The sequence below is a fragment of the Symphalangus syndactylus genome, chromosome 17 (genome assembly GCF_028878055.3).
Source record: "Symphalangus syndactylus isolate Jambi chromosome 17, NHGRI_mSymSyn1-v2.1_pri, whole genome shotgun sequence".
Classification (NCBI taxonomy): Eukaryota; Metazoa; Chordata; class Mammalia; order Primates; family Hylobatidae; genus Symphalangus; species Symphalangus syndactylus.
Genome location: NC_072439.2, coordinates 15,902,185 through 15,919,466, shown reverse-complemented (window position 1 = coordinate 15,919,466; position 17,282 = coordinate 15,902,185). Strand labels below are relative to the sequence as shown.

The following is a 17,282-nucleotide window of genomic DNA, read 5'->3' as shown; positions in this document are numbered from 1 at the left end:
AGGTTTCACCATGTTGGCCAGGCTGGTCTTGAACTGACCTCAGGTGATCCACCCACCTCGGCCTCCTGAAATGCTGGAATTACAAGCATGAGCCACCACGCCCAGCCTATATATATATATATAACTCAGAATGGTAGAGCGTACATGTTTTTCAAGTCTACATAGGACATTGATGCTAAATTGATCATATGTTGGGTCATAAAGAAAGTCTCAGCTTTCAGAGGATGAACATTATTAAAAATCGGTTTTTGAGCTGGGCACAGTGGCACATGCCTGTAATTCCAGATACTCAGGAGGCTAAGGTGGGAGGATCACTTGAGCCAAAGAGTTCGAGTCTAACCTGGGCAACATAGTGAGACCTCATCTCTAAAGAAAATGTTCTCTGGAACTCCCAGTTTCTAGTCAAGCATGTAAGAGGCTTGGAACTCCTCACCACATCTTAACAGAAAGTAAATACCGAACAAAGTAAAAAAATAACAACCCTTAGATAAGTGGGATCACAGAGCAAACTACTGTCCTAAGATTTGTTGAGACAGGCAGGTGGATACAGAGAATCAAAACTACTGCAACGGAAACCCATAACCAGAAACCCCTGTGGGAACCAGTACCGGGATAGGAAAACATGAAGTCTAATGAATGAATTCCTGGAGGCTCAGGGTGGACCAATCTGAGAATTAAAAACTCCAGGGGGCCCAGTCTAAGAGGAGCCTCTGTACTTTTCTAAGAGTTTTCCTCCAGGAACCCTATCAGGTTCTCACAGTGAATATGGGAGAAAAATCTCCTTCATGCTCTGGCATGAAGTGGAAAGGGGGAAAGTAACCATTGCAAAACACACCAGAGTATTCTGTTCTTCTTAACAAGCTCTGCCATTAAGAGAAAGCATTTTACCAGAGTCTAAATTATTAGAGTTTTATCAGAGCCTAAATGACCTGGAGGAAGAGAGTATCATTGTTACACAGGACAGTAAACACCTATTGTTTGCTCTAAACGGAAACCTTACCTTACCTCTATCTTCCAAGGCAGTTCACTACACAAACATCCTTGAAAAGAGTGTGGAACAAAAGGACAGTCAGTGCCTCACTGCCAGGCTGGCAAAAATGCAAGAGATCCATGGAGAATTGTCTCTGACACCAACAAACCAATATTTTTGCAAAGTAAATAAACACATGAGCAAGGTGATAATAGTGTGCCGGAAAACGCTGCCCTGCTGCAGTGGTGACTGTGATAGTCCCAGGTGTCTGGGAAGACACACCAGGATCACAGAGTGGGGCCTGGTTTTAGAAAAATGCAAATCTGGTCATGAGTTTCACTGCTTAAAATTATTGAACGATTCCCCACCATGTCTAGGATGGAACCCAGGCTCCCCAGCTCATCCCACAAGGCTCTTCACTACCTGGGCCTGCCTTTCCCTCTAGCACCTTCTCCACCTACACCCACGGTGGCCCTCCATCATCCAGCTGAACAGCCACTCCTAGAAACACCCGAAACAGGCTTCAACAACATGACTCACCTACCAGCACGTGCTTGAAGCCCTCCTCACAGTAACTCTTAGTTCCCTTCAGGGTTTCTCCTTCTCCCCATCTTCCCACCCTGCTTCCAACTTCCCTCACTGATAGAGAATTAAGCACTCACTCTATGCATCCCACAGGACTCATGCTTACCTCTGTCATTGTCTTGTCTTGCCATTGGTCACTCTCCTGGGTATTTGCCTAACCCGAATTCACCCTAAATTCTCAAAGATATGCATGCAAAGAACAAAACTTCCAGTACATGGTTTTTTAAAATTACAAATGAAGTATCCTTCTCCTCCTTTTACCTCACCCCTCCCTTGCTCATTTGCCCTCCTTAGAGATCAGTGCTGTTAGCAGATTCTGGCTTCAGTACCTTTGAAGTTTCCAATAATACTCTCATAATTCTCTCTCATGACTTTAGGGACCCAGGTTCACCATTACCAGTTGTGGAATTTTACAATTTACTTAACCTCTCTGAGCTACAGTTTCCTCTTTAAGCACAATGAAATGATGACTTATAAGCACGCAATAACGTAAATGTGTGTATAAAGATCACGTAAACTGGGGACCCCACACACACCCCTTATCATGCCGAGTGAATCCATCTTGGGAAGTATGTTGGATGGCAAATTTTCAGAATGTAGAAACTTGCATTCCATTATTTTAAGTGACAAAAATAATAATGTTCCTAGCCCAGTTAATACCACCAGGTAATTTCCTCAAACATTACAAAAATACTCTTGAAAAGCTTTCTAGCAGTCTATCCAGGGTTTCTATGTGAAGTCTAGCATTGAGACGAGTTACTTCTTTGTTAACATTTACTCACTGGTGAGTATGGGTATCTGAAGTAAGAAATATGTTGCATAATATCTGAATCAAATTATCTATTCCTTCTGCAATGAAAAAACAATGCACTGTGATGTAATATAAATATACAAGTATGTTATCTATGTTTAAATTATTATATGAAAGAGACTATTTAAATTGGACTTTAGTAGGTAGCACCACTGGTTGCTGACAGATATTATTACTGGGACCCATGCTGGGTGAAACCCTCTGGAAAATGGTAGGGAAGATGAGAGATACTGCTCTGTATGTACAAACAAGCCCAGAGAGCTGCTGACACTGGCTAATTGCACTCTGCATCCTCTTGCCTGTACTTCTGCCAATTTAAAAGCTTCCACTGGCTTCTACATGCACATTATAACAGCTTTTGATACAGATAATCTCATTTAGCTTACCACTGTCAAGCCTTCACAGCAAATATTGTTATAGTGTAAGTTTATATAGTGAAGGATACCTGTACACTACAAAATGAGAGAAAATTTCATTTAACTCCTGTAAATGAACTGGCTGTGTGAGGTTGCTGGGTGGAAATGCAGGGGTTGACTTTTACATGTTACTGCAGTTGATGTTTGAACAACACAGGCTTGAACTATGCAGGTCCATTTGTATTTTCTTCCACCTCTGCCACCCCTGAGACAGCAAGACCAATCCTTCTTCTTCCTCATCACGCTCTTCAGTGTGAAAACAAGGATGAAGACCTTTATGATGATCCACTTCCACCGAACACATAGTAAATATATTTTCTCTTTCTCGTGATTCTTAATAACATTTTCTTTTCTCTGTTTTACTTTATTGTAAGAATGTAGTGTATAATACATAGAATATACAAATTATGCATTAATTTACTGTTTATGTTATCAGTAAGGCTGCCCGTCAACAGTAAGCTATTTGTAGTTATGTTTTTTTGTTTTCTTTTCTCATTTATTTATTTATTTTTTTTTGAGCAAGAGTCTCACTGTGTTACCTAGGATGGAGTGCCGTGGTGCAATCACGGCTCACTCCAGCCTTGAATTCCTGGGCTCAAGCAATCCTCCTGCTTCAGCCTCCCAAAGTGCTGGGACTACAGGTGTGAGCCACGAGGCCCAGCCAGTAGTTACATTTTTAGGGAGTCAAAAATTATATGCAGATTTTCAACTGCTCAGGGGTGTCAGCACCCCTAACCCACACATTGTTCAAGAGCCAACTGTATAAGATGGCATTGTTGGCAATAACAATAGCTCACATTTATAAACCCCTTCCCATTTGCCAGGCACTATAGATATTGTCTCTGCTCAAACCCCTCCAAGGGCTTCCCTGTGGCTCAGAGAAAGTCTAGATTGTGCACGGTGGCCTACTGAGCTATATAAACAGGCCCTTGGTCTACTCTGACCCATCACTTGCCACTTCACATTTCCTCACTCAGACCCACCACTTGGCCTCTGTTATTTGTTGAATGCCCCATGCAGGCAACCCCAACTTGGGCTAGAACTCTAGGGGATTCCTTGAGTAACCTGTGGGCCCACCCCTCACCTCTGTCAGGCCTCTGCTCAGAAGATAACTCATCACAGAGGACTTCCCTGACCACCTTCACTTAGCATTGTTTACAGCAGGGGTTTGCAAACTTTTTATGTAAAAAGTCAGGCTTTGTAAAACATAAGCCTCCTCTGCAACCACTCACTTCTGCTGTTGTAGTGAAGCATGAAGACAATACATGAATGAATGAGTGAATGTGGCTGTGTTCCAGTAAAATCTTATTTACGGATACTAAAATGCCAACTTCATATAATTCATATAATTTCATATATTTTAAATGTATCATGAAATGTTACTCCTTTTTTGATCTTTTTGACCATTGATACAATACAATTATTCTTAGCTTCTGGCAGTTGACCCTCAAGTCATGACTTGCTGATACCTGTCCATGTAATTCTCTATCTCCTAAACTCCTTTGTTATTTTTTCCATGGCATATATCATTGGTTGATATCATATCATATCATATCATATCATATCATATCATATACTTAATGTTTATTCTCTGTGTCTTCTAAACAAAATTAAACCCCTTATTTTTCTCACTGCTGTATTCTTTGCAGCTAGAACAGCACTTAGCATAAAATATATATTAAAAATTATTTCTGAATAAGTAAGTGAATACAAAGGTTAGTTTCCACACCCTGATTTTAATTATTTTATTTAAAAACATACAGTAAGTTGACTCTTTTCTGTGCATGACTTAATGGATTTTAACACAGGTATAGATTCATGTAGTATGATCGTAATCAGGTTACAGAACAGTTCCATCACCCCAAACCCGACCCCAACCCCTGGCATTCACTCTTTCCTATAGTTTTGCCTTTCCTGAATGTCACAGGAAAGGCTAAGTGGATTCTTACCTATGTAATTGTTGAGACCAACTTCTTGTATCTGACACGGTGCCTTTGAGATCTCACCAGGTCATGGTGTATGTAAACAGTTCCTTGCCTTTTTATTGCTCAAAAGTTTCCACTGTATGTGTGTACCACGGCTTGTCTCCCATTTCCCCTGTTGATAGATATTTGTTTCCACTTTTTTGCTATTACAAGTAAAATACTATGAAAGATTGTGCTTTTTTGGTGGAAACATAAGTTTCATTTCTTGGGGATAAATACCCAGGAGTGTGAGTTATGGGTTGTATGGTAAATGTATAATTTTATAAAAACAGCCAAAATGTTTTTCAGAGTGATATATATATATGATACATATATATATGATATATATATGATATATATATATCGTATATATGATATATATGATATATATGATACATATATATGATATATATGAGGTATATATATATATATACCATTTTCATTTCCATCAGTAAAATATGAGAAATTCAGTGTCTTTACTTGCATGTTAGCACTTGGTATTGTCAGTATTCTTCTCTTTCATATATATGTTTGTGTATAATTTCATAATATCTAAATACGCATACTCCAGTACTTTTTCACCTACACCCCCAGTGGCCCTCCCTTGTCCAGTCTAACACAGTCAATCCTTGCAACACCCCAAACAGCCTTCCACACATGACTTACCTACCAGTGAGTGACCCACTCACCAAATTAAAGCCCTCCTTCCAGTAACTCTTAGTTCCTTTCAGGGTTTCTTCTTCTCCCTACCTTCCCATCTTGCTTCCAGCTTCCCTCACTGGTAGAGAATTAAGGACACACTCATGTGTGTGTGTGTGTGTGTGTGTGTGTGTGTATTTATTTATTTAATATATATATTTAAATTTTACCAATTCTAGTAGATGGGAGATAGTATCTCACTGTGGTTTTAATTTATAGTTCCAGTATGGCTAATGGTGTTGAACAACTTCTCATGTGCTTATTTCCTATCTGTATATCCTCTTTTGTAAAGCATCTGTTCAGATATTTTGCCAATGCTTAATGATTTTGTTTGTTGTTTCACTTTGAGTTTTGAGAGTTTTTCATATACTCTGGATTCAAGTCCTATGTTAGAGATGTGATTCACAGACACTTTCTGCTGTTGGTGGCTTGTCTGTTGATTCACTTAACAATTTGTTCATCAAGCTTAACTTTAAAATTTTGATAAGTCCAATCTATCAGTTTTTAAAAAATGGATAATGCTTTTGGTGTCTTTTCCCAAGGTATAAATGTTTTCTCTGATGCTTTCTTCTTGAAATACGTAGTTTTACTTTTCATATCTAGACCATTTGGAGTTAACTTTTGTAAGAAGTGTGAGCTTTGGTAGAAGTCTTTTTTTTTTCATATGCGTGCCCATTGTCTCACACCATTTGTTGAAATGACTATCTTTTCCCCCATTGAATTGCCTTTACATCTTTGCCAAGAGTCAATTTACTATATTTGTTTGGGTTTATTTCTGGAGCCTATTCTGTTCCATTGATCTATGTGTCTATCCATTTGCCAGTACTACACTGTTGTCATTACTGTAGCTTGAGTAATTGTGAAATTGGATAGTGTGAGTACTCTGTCATCTTTCCTCATCCAAAATTGTGTTGGCCATTCTAATTTCCATTGCTTTTCTGTATAAATTCTGAGTTATTTTGTTTCTCTCTAAGACAAATCTTACTTGGGTTTTAATTGGAATTGTGTTAAATCTGTAGATAATTTGGAAAGAATTAGCATCTTACCTAAATTACAGGTTCCAAACCATGACATGATATACCACTCTGTATTTAAGGTTTCCTTAAATACTTTAATCATACACATCCTTTACATGTTCTCCTAGATTTACAGTATAACAGTTCAGTTTTGGGGGGGGGGCATTGTAAATGGCATTTTTTCCTTTAAATTATTGTATCCACTAGTTCTTGCCAGTATAAAGGAATACAATTGACTTTTGTGTGTTACCTTCATACCCTACAACCTTTCTAAATTCACTTATTAGGTCCAGCAGCTTTGGGAGTAGGTTTATGGTAATGGCTCTGCCCTAGTGCCCTAGTGACCTTGAATGTCTCCACTTGGGCCACATCAGCAAAGCTTAACTGAAGCTGATGTATGTCATGGCAGAACACTCTCTGGTCCTCCCAGAACGTGAGATCATGGGAGGCTTGTGGGGAGCTGCCACAGCATCACTTGTCACTCACTTCCCCATGGATAAGGGAGGCCGTGATAACACAGCTTCTCACTGCCTCTGGCTTCTGGGGAGGGACGAGGATTTCTACCTCCCTATACCATGGAGCCACAGGCTGGATTCTCTACTCAGCAACAGGCATCCTATTATTCTTGTTCAGTCATCTGGCCCTTTTGTTTCAGTGTCACCCTGTGAAGGGACATGGTGCTGGCACCTGTGGCTACTCTTCCTTTCCCTGTCTGTGTCAGTAATAAAGTGTCTGAATCTAAAAAAGGACTTTTTTTTACCTGGAAGAATCTATCAGCCTTTCCCTCTTGCTTGACAGTGGGTTCTATGGGATTTTCTACATAGATGGTTTACTTATACAGAGATTAATTCTTCTAGTAATCACCTTCGGGGTTTTCCTCCTTAATCAGTTGTACTGTTCACCTGGGGCTTTGTCTTTCTTTTTTTATTTATTTTTAGTGGGGGCCTTTCTCTTTCAAGCAGTCATGAATTCCTTGGCAGTTGTGAATACCCTGGTTTGCTGGCTGAGAGTTGTAATGAGCTATCCACACTAATTAACTTGGTAAACAGGAAAGTAGTTCTCATAGGTCTATTTTCTGTGTAGCTATTTTGTGTAGGTGGGGAGGATATGAATTTACAGGTGGAGCTTCTGTTTGACTGTGTGGGCAAGGAGAAGGCATATTGGTAGACAGACAAACAGACACATTCATGCAAACAACTGCAGAATTAGGAGAGGAGAGCTAGTTTATTGCATGAATCAATACTGAAGAGCTGGACATCCAATTAAGAGGGAGAGAGGGGGAAGAACTCTTCTAACAATGCACTTTTATAAAGCCCTAACACCTCTCCTGATCTCTGACTCACCCTCCCACCCATCTCGCTGTGGGATGGAAAGGAAGTCAATGGAAAACACAGGAGCACATTCTAATAATAGCCCACACGGTATCCCGTCACACAAATAATAGTGATGGTGACAATAAAATAACAGTAAGAAACACAGAAGGAGCGTTCCCTTGGACAAAGCACTCCAGAAACAACAACAAAAAGGTGCTGCCTTTCCATGTATTCTATGAATCCCAGATGTCTATTCTATCACTGTCTGTTCCTTTTCTGTTCTCCCTGGCAGAGTTTTTACAGCCCCTGCTCTTTTTCTAGATTATGCTGCATCTTCACAGTTTCCCCTAAATGACTCTGAAGAAATTATAGACAGTGCTGTCTACAATTATGATAATGGATATGGTGGTCCATTTCCAAGACAAAGTACCTCAAATAGGCTGAGGCCCACAAACTATGGAAGGACAGAATATACTAGGCCCATGCTTTAATAGCTGGTGCATGCATATCAGGGCCCCCTTAGTTACCCTCGCCCGAACCAGAGTTTAGTCTAGAATGAAGGTTTACTAGCCAGCAAAATAGCTCACTTTATCTATTCTTATCCCCTTGCCTGACTACCTAGGTCATAAGTTAAATACTTGAAAAGCCCCCGAGCTGACTTTGATTGCAATGCATTATAGGCTGCAACAAAATGCAGTGAGACAATCCTAAAGAAAACACCTAAAAGCCTCAACCCAGCGACCAATAGGCGACGTCTGGGAAGATTGTGACCCCATCGTACTCAGCCTGCCAGGAACCAGGGGAGAGACTTGTGCACTAGGGGATAAATTGCTTGCGTTGTAACCGTACTGGGTGTGCCTGCCTACCAGACACTCAATCTTGCAAGACCGTCATTAAAAGTCTTGCTTCCGCTGTTTTCTGTGTCTCTGAGTCCATTCTTTGGGTTTGGATGGGTGTGTTTGATTCTCATAGGGCAGGTCTGGAGCTGGCCTGAGATGGGGAGTAGAGGGACCCCTTGAAACTTCAGGGTGGATGAATATGAAGTTTCATCACCAGCTGTGATGTTTGGTGAGTGGTATGCTCTCAGATAAGTGAGAGCCAAGAAATCTCTTTCAAGTGGCTTTGCCGTGCGCAGAGTTCAAAGAATGACACTCACTCACGGCTTTGAAAGGTTCTAGGGAAGCCTTTACCCTGAGATTTCGAGAGGTCTGAGAAGGTAGCAGCCACTTGGGACAGGTCCAGGAACATCTTACTAAGCTGCTGATGCATTTTTTTTCTTATGCTTTCTGCGGCTTCTCACCCTTTCCAAGAGGAACTGCTTCCGGGCACCTCCCTAAACGTAAGTTCATGGCGTATATAAGTCCCTGTGTAAAGTCACTGACCCATTTGCACTGCTGCTGTCCCATCAGCTGCTCTGAAGCTCCATGGTGCCCAGAATTTTCGGTAAGGTAACCCTAGCCCCAGGTTGAGCTAATGCCTACTGTTATCCCTAATGTACCTCTGAACCTCAAACTTAATTCTCTCTTCCCTATTTAATTCTTGGTTTCCCACCTCATAATCACCCATGTCCTCTCTGACTGCATTGCCGTCTCTCTCCCCACCTGCAAGTTCCAGAAGCTTAACCCTTTCCAGAGCCCTCCCTGCATTTCCTCACCTGCCAAGCCCAATGCCCAGAACCTGCACAAAGAGTCAGTCCCCAAATCCACTCTGAGCTGTTACAGCAATCAAAGAAGCTCAAAGACATCATCTTGTGCCCCATGATCATGATCTGGTGACCCCAGAATCAGTCATTCTCTTTCTGCTCTCAGCTGATCTTTAATTTTGAACTCCTGGGCTCAGACCCAGAAGGGACCACAGGTGAGAATGGGTGTGGTGAGTGGAGGGAGAAGAGAGGAGGGAGGATTATAGCACTGTGGATAGGGTTGGAAGCTCCCAGAGGCCCCCTGCCAGCTCATCAGCCCTGACTCTTCCAGATATTGGACTGTGGTTGTGCCAGTTGACACTCAGGAGTGGAGACCAGATCTACAATCTCTTGGGACTGTGATGAGGGGATCATCCTGCCCTCAAACCAGACCCAGCCCTGTAGCCCGGGCACTGTTGCCTGGAGTTCCTGGGCTCTCAGCACCAGGAAATCATGAGGTTCAATGTCTCAGGCATGAGGACCGACTACCCCAGAAGTGTGCTGGGTAAGTAAGGGCAGCCCAGGCAGTGGACTGGGTTTTGTTGTGTGTATTCCATCAAGATGAGCAATGCCTGCTGTGTTCACTAACTTCTTTTTGGGCAACCATCTCTCTCTCTCTCTCTCTCTCTCTCTCTCTCTTTCTCTTCTCTCTCTCTTTCTCTCTCCCTCTCCCCCTCTCACCCTTTCCACCTCTCCCCATCTTCCCCTCTCCCTCTCCCCCTCCCTCTCCCCCTCTCCCTGTGTCTCTCTGTCTCACATCCCCCCTCTTCTCTTCCCCTCTCCCCTCCCTGTCTTTTCCCTCCTCTCCTTCCTTCTCTTCCTTTCTTTCTCAAGTTGAAGGAAAAGTAGCCCAGTCATCTTCCAGAGTTGCTTTTTACCTCCGAGTCACCTGGCTCCACAGCCCCCGACCACCGCATGCCCACTTAGTTGTTCCTCCCTTTCCCCTCTACCCTCACCCTTGGCAACCACCAGTCGGCTTTCTGTCTCTATGTATTTACCTATCTGGGACATTTCTTATGAATGGAATCACAACATGTGTGACCTTTCATGTCACTTTTTTTTTTAACTTAGTGTTTTCAAGGCATATCCCCATTGTAGAATTTATTAGTACTTCATTCCTTTTTACAACTGAATAAATTCAATTGTATCCACATATCAGCATTCATTTATCCATTCATCTGTTGATGGACACTTGGGCTGTTTCCACCATTTGGCTATTGTGAATAGTGCTGTTACAAACATATGTATACATGTATTTGCTTGAGAACCTGTTTTCAGTTATCTTGGGTGTACACGTAGGAGTGGAATTGCTATGCCACATGGTAATTCTGTTTAACTTTTTGAGGAATTGGCAAACTGTTTTCCACAGAGCTGCATCAATTACATTCCCACCAGCAGTGTATGAGGGCTCACATTTCTCCGCAGGTTCTCCAATCTTTGTTATTTTCTATTTTCCTGTTTATTACGGTCATCCGGGTAGGTGTGTATGATATCCTGTGTAGTTTTAATTTGCGTTTCCTTGGTAAATAACGATGCTGAGTGTCTTTTCCATGTGCTTATTGGCCATTTGTATTCCTTTTTGAGAAGAGGTTTATTCAGATTTTTCCATGTTTAAATTGGGTTAAAATAAATTGGGTTATTTATTTTATTATTATTTAGTTGTAAGAGTTTTAGAAGATATGCTGGATACTCATCCCTTATCATATATATAATTTGCAAATACTTTCCTCATTATGTGGATTGTCTTCATTTCCTTGATGTTATTGCTTGCAGTGCATAGGTTTTTAATTTTTGATAAAGTCTATTCTTTCTTTTGTCTCTTGTGCTTTTGGTGTAATATCTAAGAAAATATTACCTAACTCGAGGTCATTAAGATTTACTTCTGTGTTTTCTGCTAGGAATCTTTTTAAGAAATTGACAGAGAATAATTGTGTATATTTATGGGGTAAAATATGATTCAATATATGTTTGCCTTGTTAAATGATTAAATCAAATTAGTTACCATATCTACCACCTCATATACTTATTATTTTTTGTCACTAGAACATTTCAAATATACTCTTCAGCAATTTTGAAATATACAACACACCATTTTTTTTTTAAGAGGCAGGGTCTCACTCTGATGCCCAGTCTGGAGTGCAGTGGTGTGATCACAGCTCACTGCACCCTCCACCTCTGAGGCTCAAATCATCTTTCTACCTCAGCTCCCAAGTAGCTGAGACCACAGGCATGCACCACCACACCATGCTAATTTTGTTTTTCATAAAGACGATGTCTCACTATGTTGCCCAGGCTGGTCTCCAACTTGTGGGCTTAAGCAACCCTCCTCCTTGGCCTCCCAAAGTGCTGGGATTGCAGGTATGAGCCATCACGTCCAGCCCACAATACACTATTATTAATTATAGTCACCGTGCCCTGCAGTGGATCTCTAAAACCTATCTTTCCTGTCTAACTGTAACTTTATATCATTTGCTTATCTCCCTGTTCCCCATCTGCCCACACCGATCCTCTGGTAACTGCCATTCTCTCTACTTCTATGAGTTCAACTCTTTTAGTTTCTACATACAAGTGAGATGGTGTGGTATTTGTCTTTCTGTGGGTTGCTTATTTTACATTTCTGGTAAGAGTTTTATATGTTTCACTCTTGTATTTGGGTCTGTGTTGCATTTTGAGTTAATCCTTGTGTATGGTATGAGGAAGAGATCCTCTTTCTGCCCATTCTTTTGTGTATGAATATACAGTTTTCCCAGCACCAGCACCATTTGTTGAAAAATCATTTGTTCCCTTACTTCATAGTCCTAGCACTTTTGTTGAAATTTGATTTCAACAAATCTAAGGGTTTATTTTCTGACTGTTAGTTTTATTCATTGATCTATATGTCTATCCTGTATGTCAGCTCCTACACTGTCACTATAGCTTTGTGGTAAGCTTTGAAATCATGAAGTATCAATTCTACAATTTTGTTCTTTTTCTAGATCGTTTTAGTTATTCTGGGTCCTTTATGTTTCAATACGAGTTTTAGGATCAACTGATTAATTTCTTCAGAGAAGGCTGGGTGCTGTGGCTCACGCCTGTAATCCCAGCACTTTTGGAGGCCAAGGCAGGTGGATGGCTTGATCTCAGGCGTTAAGAGACCAGCCTGAGCCATATGGTAACACCCCATCTCTACCAAAAAATACAAAAAAATTAGCCAGGCATGGTGGTGTGCGTCTGTAGTCCCAGCTAGTTGGGAGGCTGAGGTGCAAGGATCACTTAAGCCTGGGAGGCGGAGGTTGCAGTGAGTCATGATCGTGCCACTGCACTCCAGCCTGGGTGACAGAGTGACACTTCATCTCACAAGAGATCTTTGATATGGATTGCATTGATTCTATAGATCAATTTGGGAGTTTTGGCATCTGAACAATATTAAGTCTTCCAGTTTGTGAACATGGATGTATTTCCATTTATTTACATATTCTTAATTCTTTTCAACAATGTTTTGTTGTTTTTAGTGCACAAATCTTGCACCTCTTCTGTTCAATTTATTCATAAGTATTTTATTTTCTTTGGTACTATTGTATGTGGAATTATTTTCTTAATTTCATATTTAGATGGTTTTTTACTAGTGTATACAATTGCTTTTTATATGTTGATCTCCTTTATCTTACAACCCTGTTGAATTTTTCTATTAGTCTTTAGGTCATAGTAGCTTCCTTAAGTTTTTTTTTTTTTCTTTTTTGAGACAGAATCTCACTCTGTCACACAGGCTGGCGTGCAGTGGTGTGATCATAGCTCAATGCAGCTTCGAACTCCTGGGCTCAAGTGATCCTCCTGCCTCAGCTTCCTGAGCAGCTAGAACTACAGGCATGTGCCACCATCCCTGGCTAATTTTTTTGTTTTTATTTTTATACAGATGGGGTCTCGCTATGTTGACCAAGCTGTTTTCAAACTTCTGACCTCAAGTGATCCTCCCCACTTGGTCTCCCAAAATGCTGGGATTACAGGAGTGAGCCACTGTGCCTGGTCCTTAGGATTTTTAACATACAAAATCATGTCATTTGCAAATAGAAATCATTTTACTTTATTTTTCTCAGTCTAAATTCATTTTATCTTCTTGCCTAACTTTCATGGCTTGAACCGCCAATGCTATGTTGAATAGAGTGGTAAGAGTGGATATACTTGTCTTGTCCCTGATATTAGGGGGAGAGCATTCAATCTTTCACAATTACGTATGATGTTAGCTATGAGTTTATTGTAGATGCTCTTTAACAGGTTGAGGAAGCTCTCTTCTATTCCTAGTTTGTTCTTTGTATTTCATCATGAAAGGGTGTAGATTTTGTCAAATGCTCTTTCAGTATCATTTGAGAGAATTACGTGTCTCCCTCCTATAGTCTAGCAAGATGGTGTATTATATTAATTGATTTTCATACGTTGAACCAACTTTGCATCCCTGGGATAAATCCACTTGGTCATGGCGTATCATTCTTTATATATGCTGCTGAATTTGGTTTGCTATATTTTGTTGAGGATTTTTGAACTTATATTCATAAGAGATGTTGGTCTGTAGTTTTTTTTCCTTGTGATGTCTTTGTCTGGTTTTGGTATCAGGGTAATACAGGCCTCAGAATAGATTGGAAAGTTGTGTTTGGTTTTTTTGAAAAGTTTGTGAATGATTGGTATTAAGTCTTTTTTAATTGTTTTGTAAAATTCACCATCTGGGCCTGGATGGGCATTTTCCGTGTATGGATATTCCCCTTTCTCTGCATCCTTGCCAGCATCTGTTATTTCTTGTCTTTTGGATAAAAGCCATTTTAACTGAGATGAGGTTTCTTATTGCGGTTTTGATTTGCATTTCCCTAATGTAAGTAATGTTGAACATTTTTTCACATACTTTTTTCATATACTTGAGTGTATGTCTTCTTTTGAGAAATAGGTATTCAGATCTTTTGCCCATTTTAAAATCAGATTCTTTATTTTTCACAGCAATACAATTATGTACATATTGTTTTATGCCATTAATTTTAAGACCAATTAGGAGAAGGAAGGATAAGAAATAAGCAATTATACTGTTTTAATAAGTAGTTACAAGTTATATAATTGCTTATATAATTACACAATTCTATTTTATTAGTGCTCTCCAGAGGGTGCAGCCTTGGGCATGAGTGCTGGATCGCTAATTATTCCAGATAATTATGGTTTTAGCTGGGTTCTTTTTTGGGGGTAGCTTTTGCCTTTTTATTACAAATTTTATATATATATATACACACACACATATATATTATATATACATATATACATGTATATTATATACACGTATATATTATACATACATATATACACGTATATATTATACATACGTATATACACGTATATATTATATATATGTATATATGTATATATTATATATACACACGTATGTATTATATATAATATATGTACGTGCATATATTATATATACATATATATTATATATACATGCATATATTATATATACACATATAATATATACATATATAATATATATTATATATACGTGCATATATTATATATACACATATTATATATACACATATAATATATACGGATTATACACATATAATATATACATATATAATATATGCATATTATATATACATATATACATATAATATATACATATATAATATATATACATATATACATATATATTTTATATATACATATATATACATATATACATATATTTTATATATACATATATACACATATATATTCATATATATACATATATATTATATACACATATATATTATATACACATATATATTATATATACACATATATACACATATATATTATATACACATATATATACACATATACACATATATATTATATACACACATATATATACACATATATATTATATACACATATATACACGTATATATTATATGCACATATATTATATATACACATATATTATATACACGTATAATATACACATATTATATATACATATATATTATATACACATATATATAATATATATACGTATATATTATATATATATTTTTTACTTTAAGTTCTGGGATACATGTGCTGAACATGCAGGTTTGTTACATGTGCTATGGTGGTTTGCTTCACCTATCAACCTGTCATCTAGGTTTTAAGCCCCACATGCATTAGGTATTTGTCCTAATGTGCTCCTTCCCCTTTCCCCCCAGCCCCTGACAGGCCCCTGGGTGTGAAGTTCCCCTCCCTGTGTCCATGTGTTCTCACAGTTCAACTCCCACTTCTGAGTGAGAACATGTGGTATTTGGTTTTCTGTTCCTGTGTTAGTTTGCTGAGGATGATGGTTTCCAGCTTCATCCATGTCCCTGCAAAGAACATGAACTCATTCTTTTTGACTATTCTTTTCCTGATGTTTCTGTTAAGCTTCTGGCTCGTCTGCCTCTGTTGGTATCACTTGCATCTGTTAGACTCCTCTAATTGTTAATTGATTGCTCTATTTTTAATAGGCCTACAGCACAATGCATAAATCATTCTGTGGGCTGCTTAATGTCAAACCCTTTTGCCAAGACAGAGTGTTGCCAGGGTTTGAGGCTGTCTCTGACCCCAGGAGGGCCCTTCTTAGTTATCTCTTTTTCTGATTTTCTCTGTTAAGCTTCTGCCTGTTTGTTTGTTTATTTATTTATTTATTCATTTATTTTTTTTTTTTTTGAGATGGAGTCTCGCTCTGTTGCCCAGGCTGGAGTGCAGTGGCGCGATCTCAGCTCATTGCAAGCTCTGCCTCCTGGATTCATGCCGTTCTCCTGCCTTAGCCTCCCAAGTAGGTGGATCTACAGGCGCCCGCCACCACGCCCGGCTAATTTTTTTTGTATTTTTTTTAGTAGAGACGGGGTTTCACCGTGTTTGCCAGGGTGGTCTGGATCTCCTGACCTCGTGATCGGCCCGCCTCAGCCTCCCAAAGTGCTGGGATTACAGGCGTGAGCCACCGCGCCCGGCTGGTCTTTTTGTTTCTTGTTACTACTGTCATGGAATTACCACCCTCTTCTTAGTTTTCTAGCACCAAAATTTCCAGTTTTTTTGTACAATGTCCTTAGGCATGAACTTCTCCACACTATATTTCAAGAAAAGCCAGTTTTGGGGAGACCTGTGGAGCTCTCTGTTCTCATGGCCTCCCTCTCTCCGGGGCAGAACCACTGAGCCACTGGACTGGAGCTGGTGTCAGGGACTGAAGCTGGTGTCAGGGACTGAAGCTGGTGTCAGCAGCTTCTCCTGCGGCGATGTCTTTCCTCTCCAGCTAGAACACTGGAAGGGGGTGGTAGCTGCTAGTCTTCTCGGTTTGCCCTTTCTTACGTGGAACCTCTGCCCCATGAGTGAACTCAGGCAGGATCAGTGAAGCCCAGTGTGCTTCACCTGCTAAACCTGGCATGGAACTTCCACGCTAGGAGGAGGGGCTGGATGGGAGAAGGAGCCCCGGTGCTGTAAGCCACAATTTCTAACTAATGTAGAGCATCCGCAGCATGGAGACAGCAGGATAAAAGATGTGGGTGTACTGCCCTTTCTGGACTGAAACTGTAGCCCTAGGCTGGGAGCTGGGGAGAAGTGGAGTCCCATTTTCTTGTCCGTGACTACCCAGCATAGAGCTTTAATTACACAGAGTTGGCTGGGGATGTGGGGAATAGGGATAATTTGTGGCTTAAATGCCCTCAGACTCTCACTGCTCTATACAGATTGAGTGGAATTTCTTGAATAAACATTTCTTTATTTGCTGTATGCCCTTAGGACAATTTCCTGAGACTTAACTAGTTGTTTTTATAAAAGAAATAATTTTCATCAGTTAAATGGTTGTTTTGCTGGGAG

The 17,282-nt window shown here is 39.8% G+C and overlaps 2 protein-coding genes across 5 annotated transcripts in view; one reads left to right on the top strand and one right to left on the bottom strand.

The window, feature by feature from the left end:
* Positions 1–17,282, bottom strand: part of IGFL4 (IGF like family member 4) — a 199,082-nt gene that overhangs the window by 100,108 nt on the left and 81,692 nt on the right. The window lies entirely within an intron of this gene.
* IGFL2 (IGF like family member 2) overlaps positions 1–17,282 on the top strand; it is an 81,201-nt gene that overhangs the window by 57,519 nt on the left and 6,400 nt on the right. Inside the window, exons 3-4 of one of the 4 annotated variants that reach the window (XM_063620865.1) lie at positions 9,085–9,117; positions 9,748–9,960. The exons of 2 other annotated variants lie outside the window; for them this stretch is intronic. In XM_063620865.1, coding sequence (XP_063476935.1) covers positions 9,909–9,960 — 52 coding nt within the window. In that variant the 5' untranslated portion in view covers positions 9,085–9,117; positions 9,748–9,908. The remainder of the gene's footprint in view (positions 1–9,084; positions 9,118–9,747; positions 9,961–17,282) is intronic. One more of the 4 variants, XM_055249447.2, reaches the window with a different exon arrangement.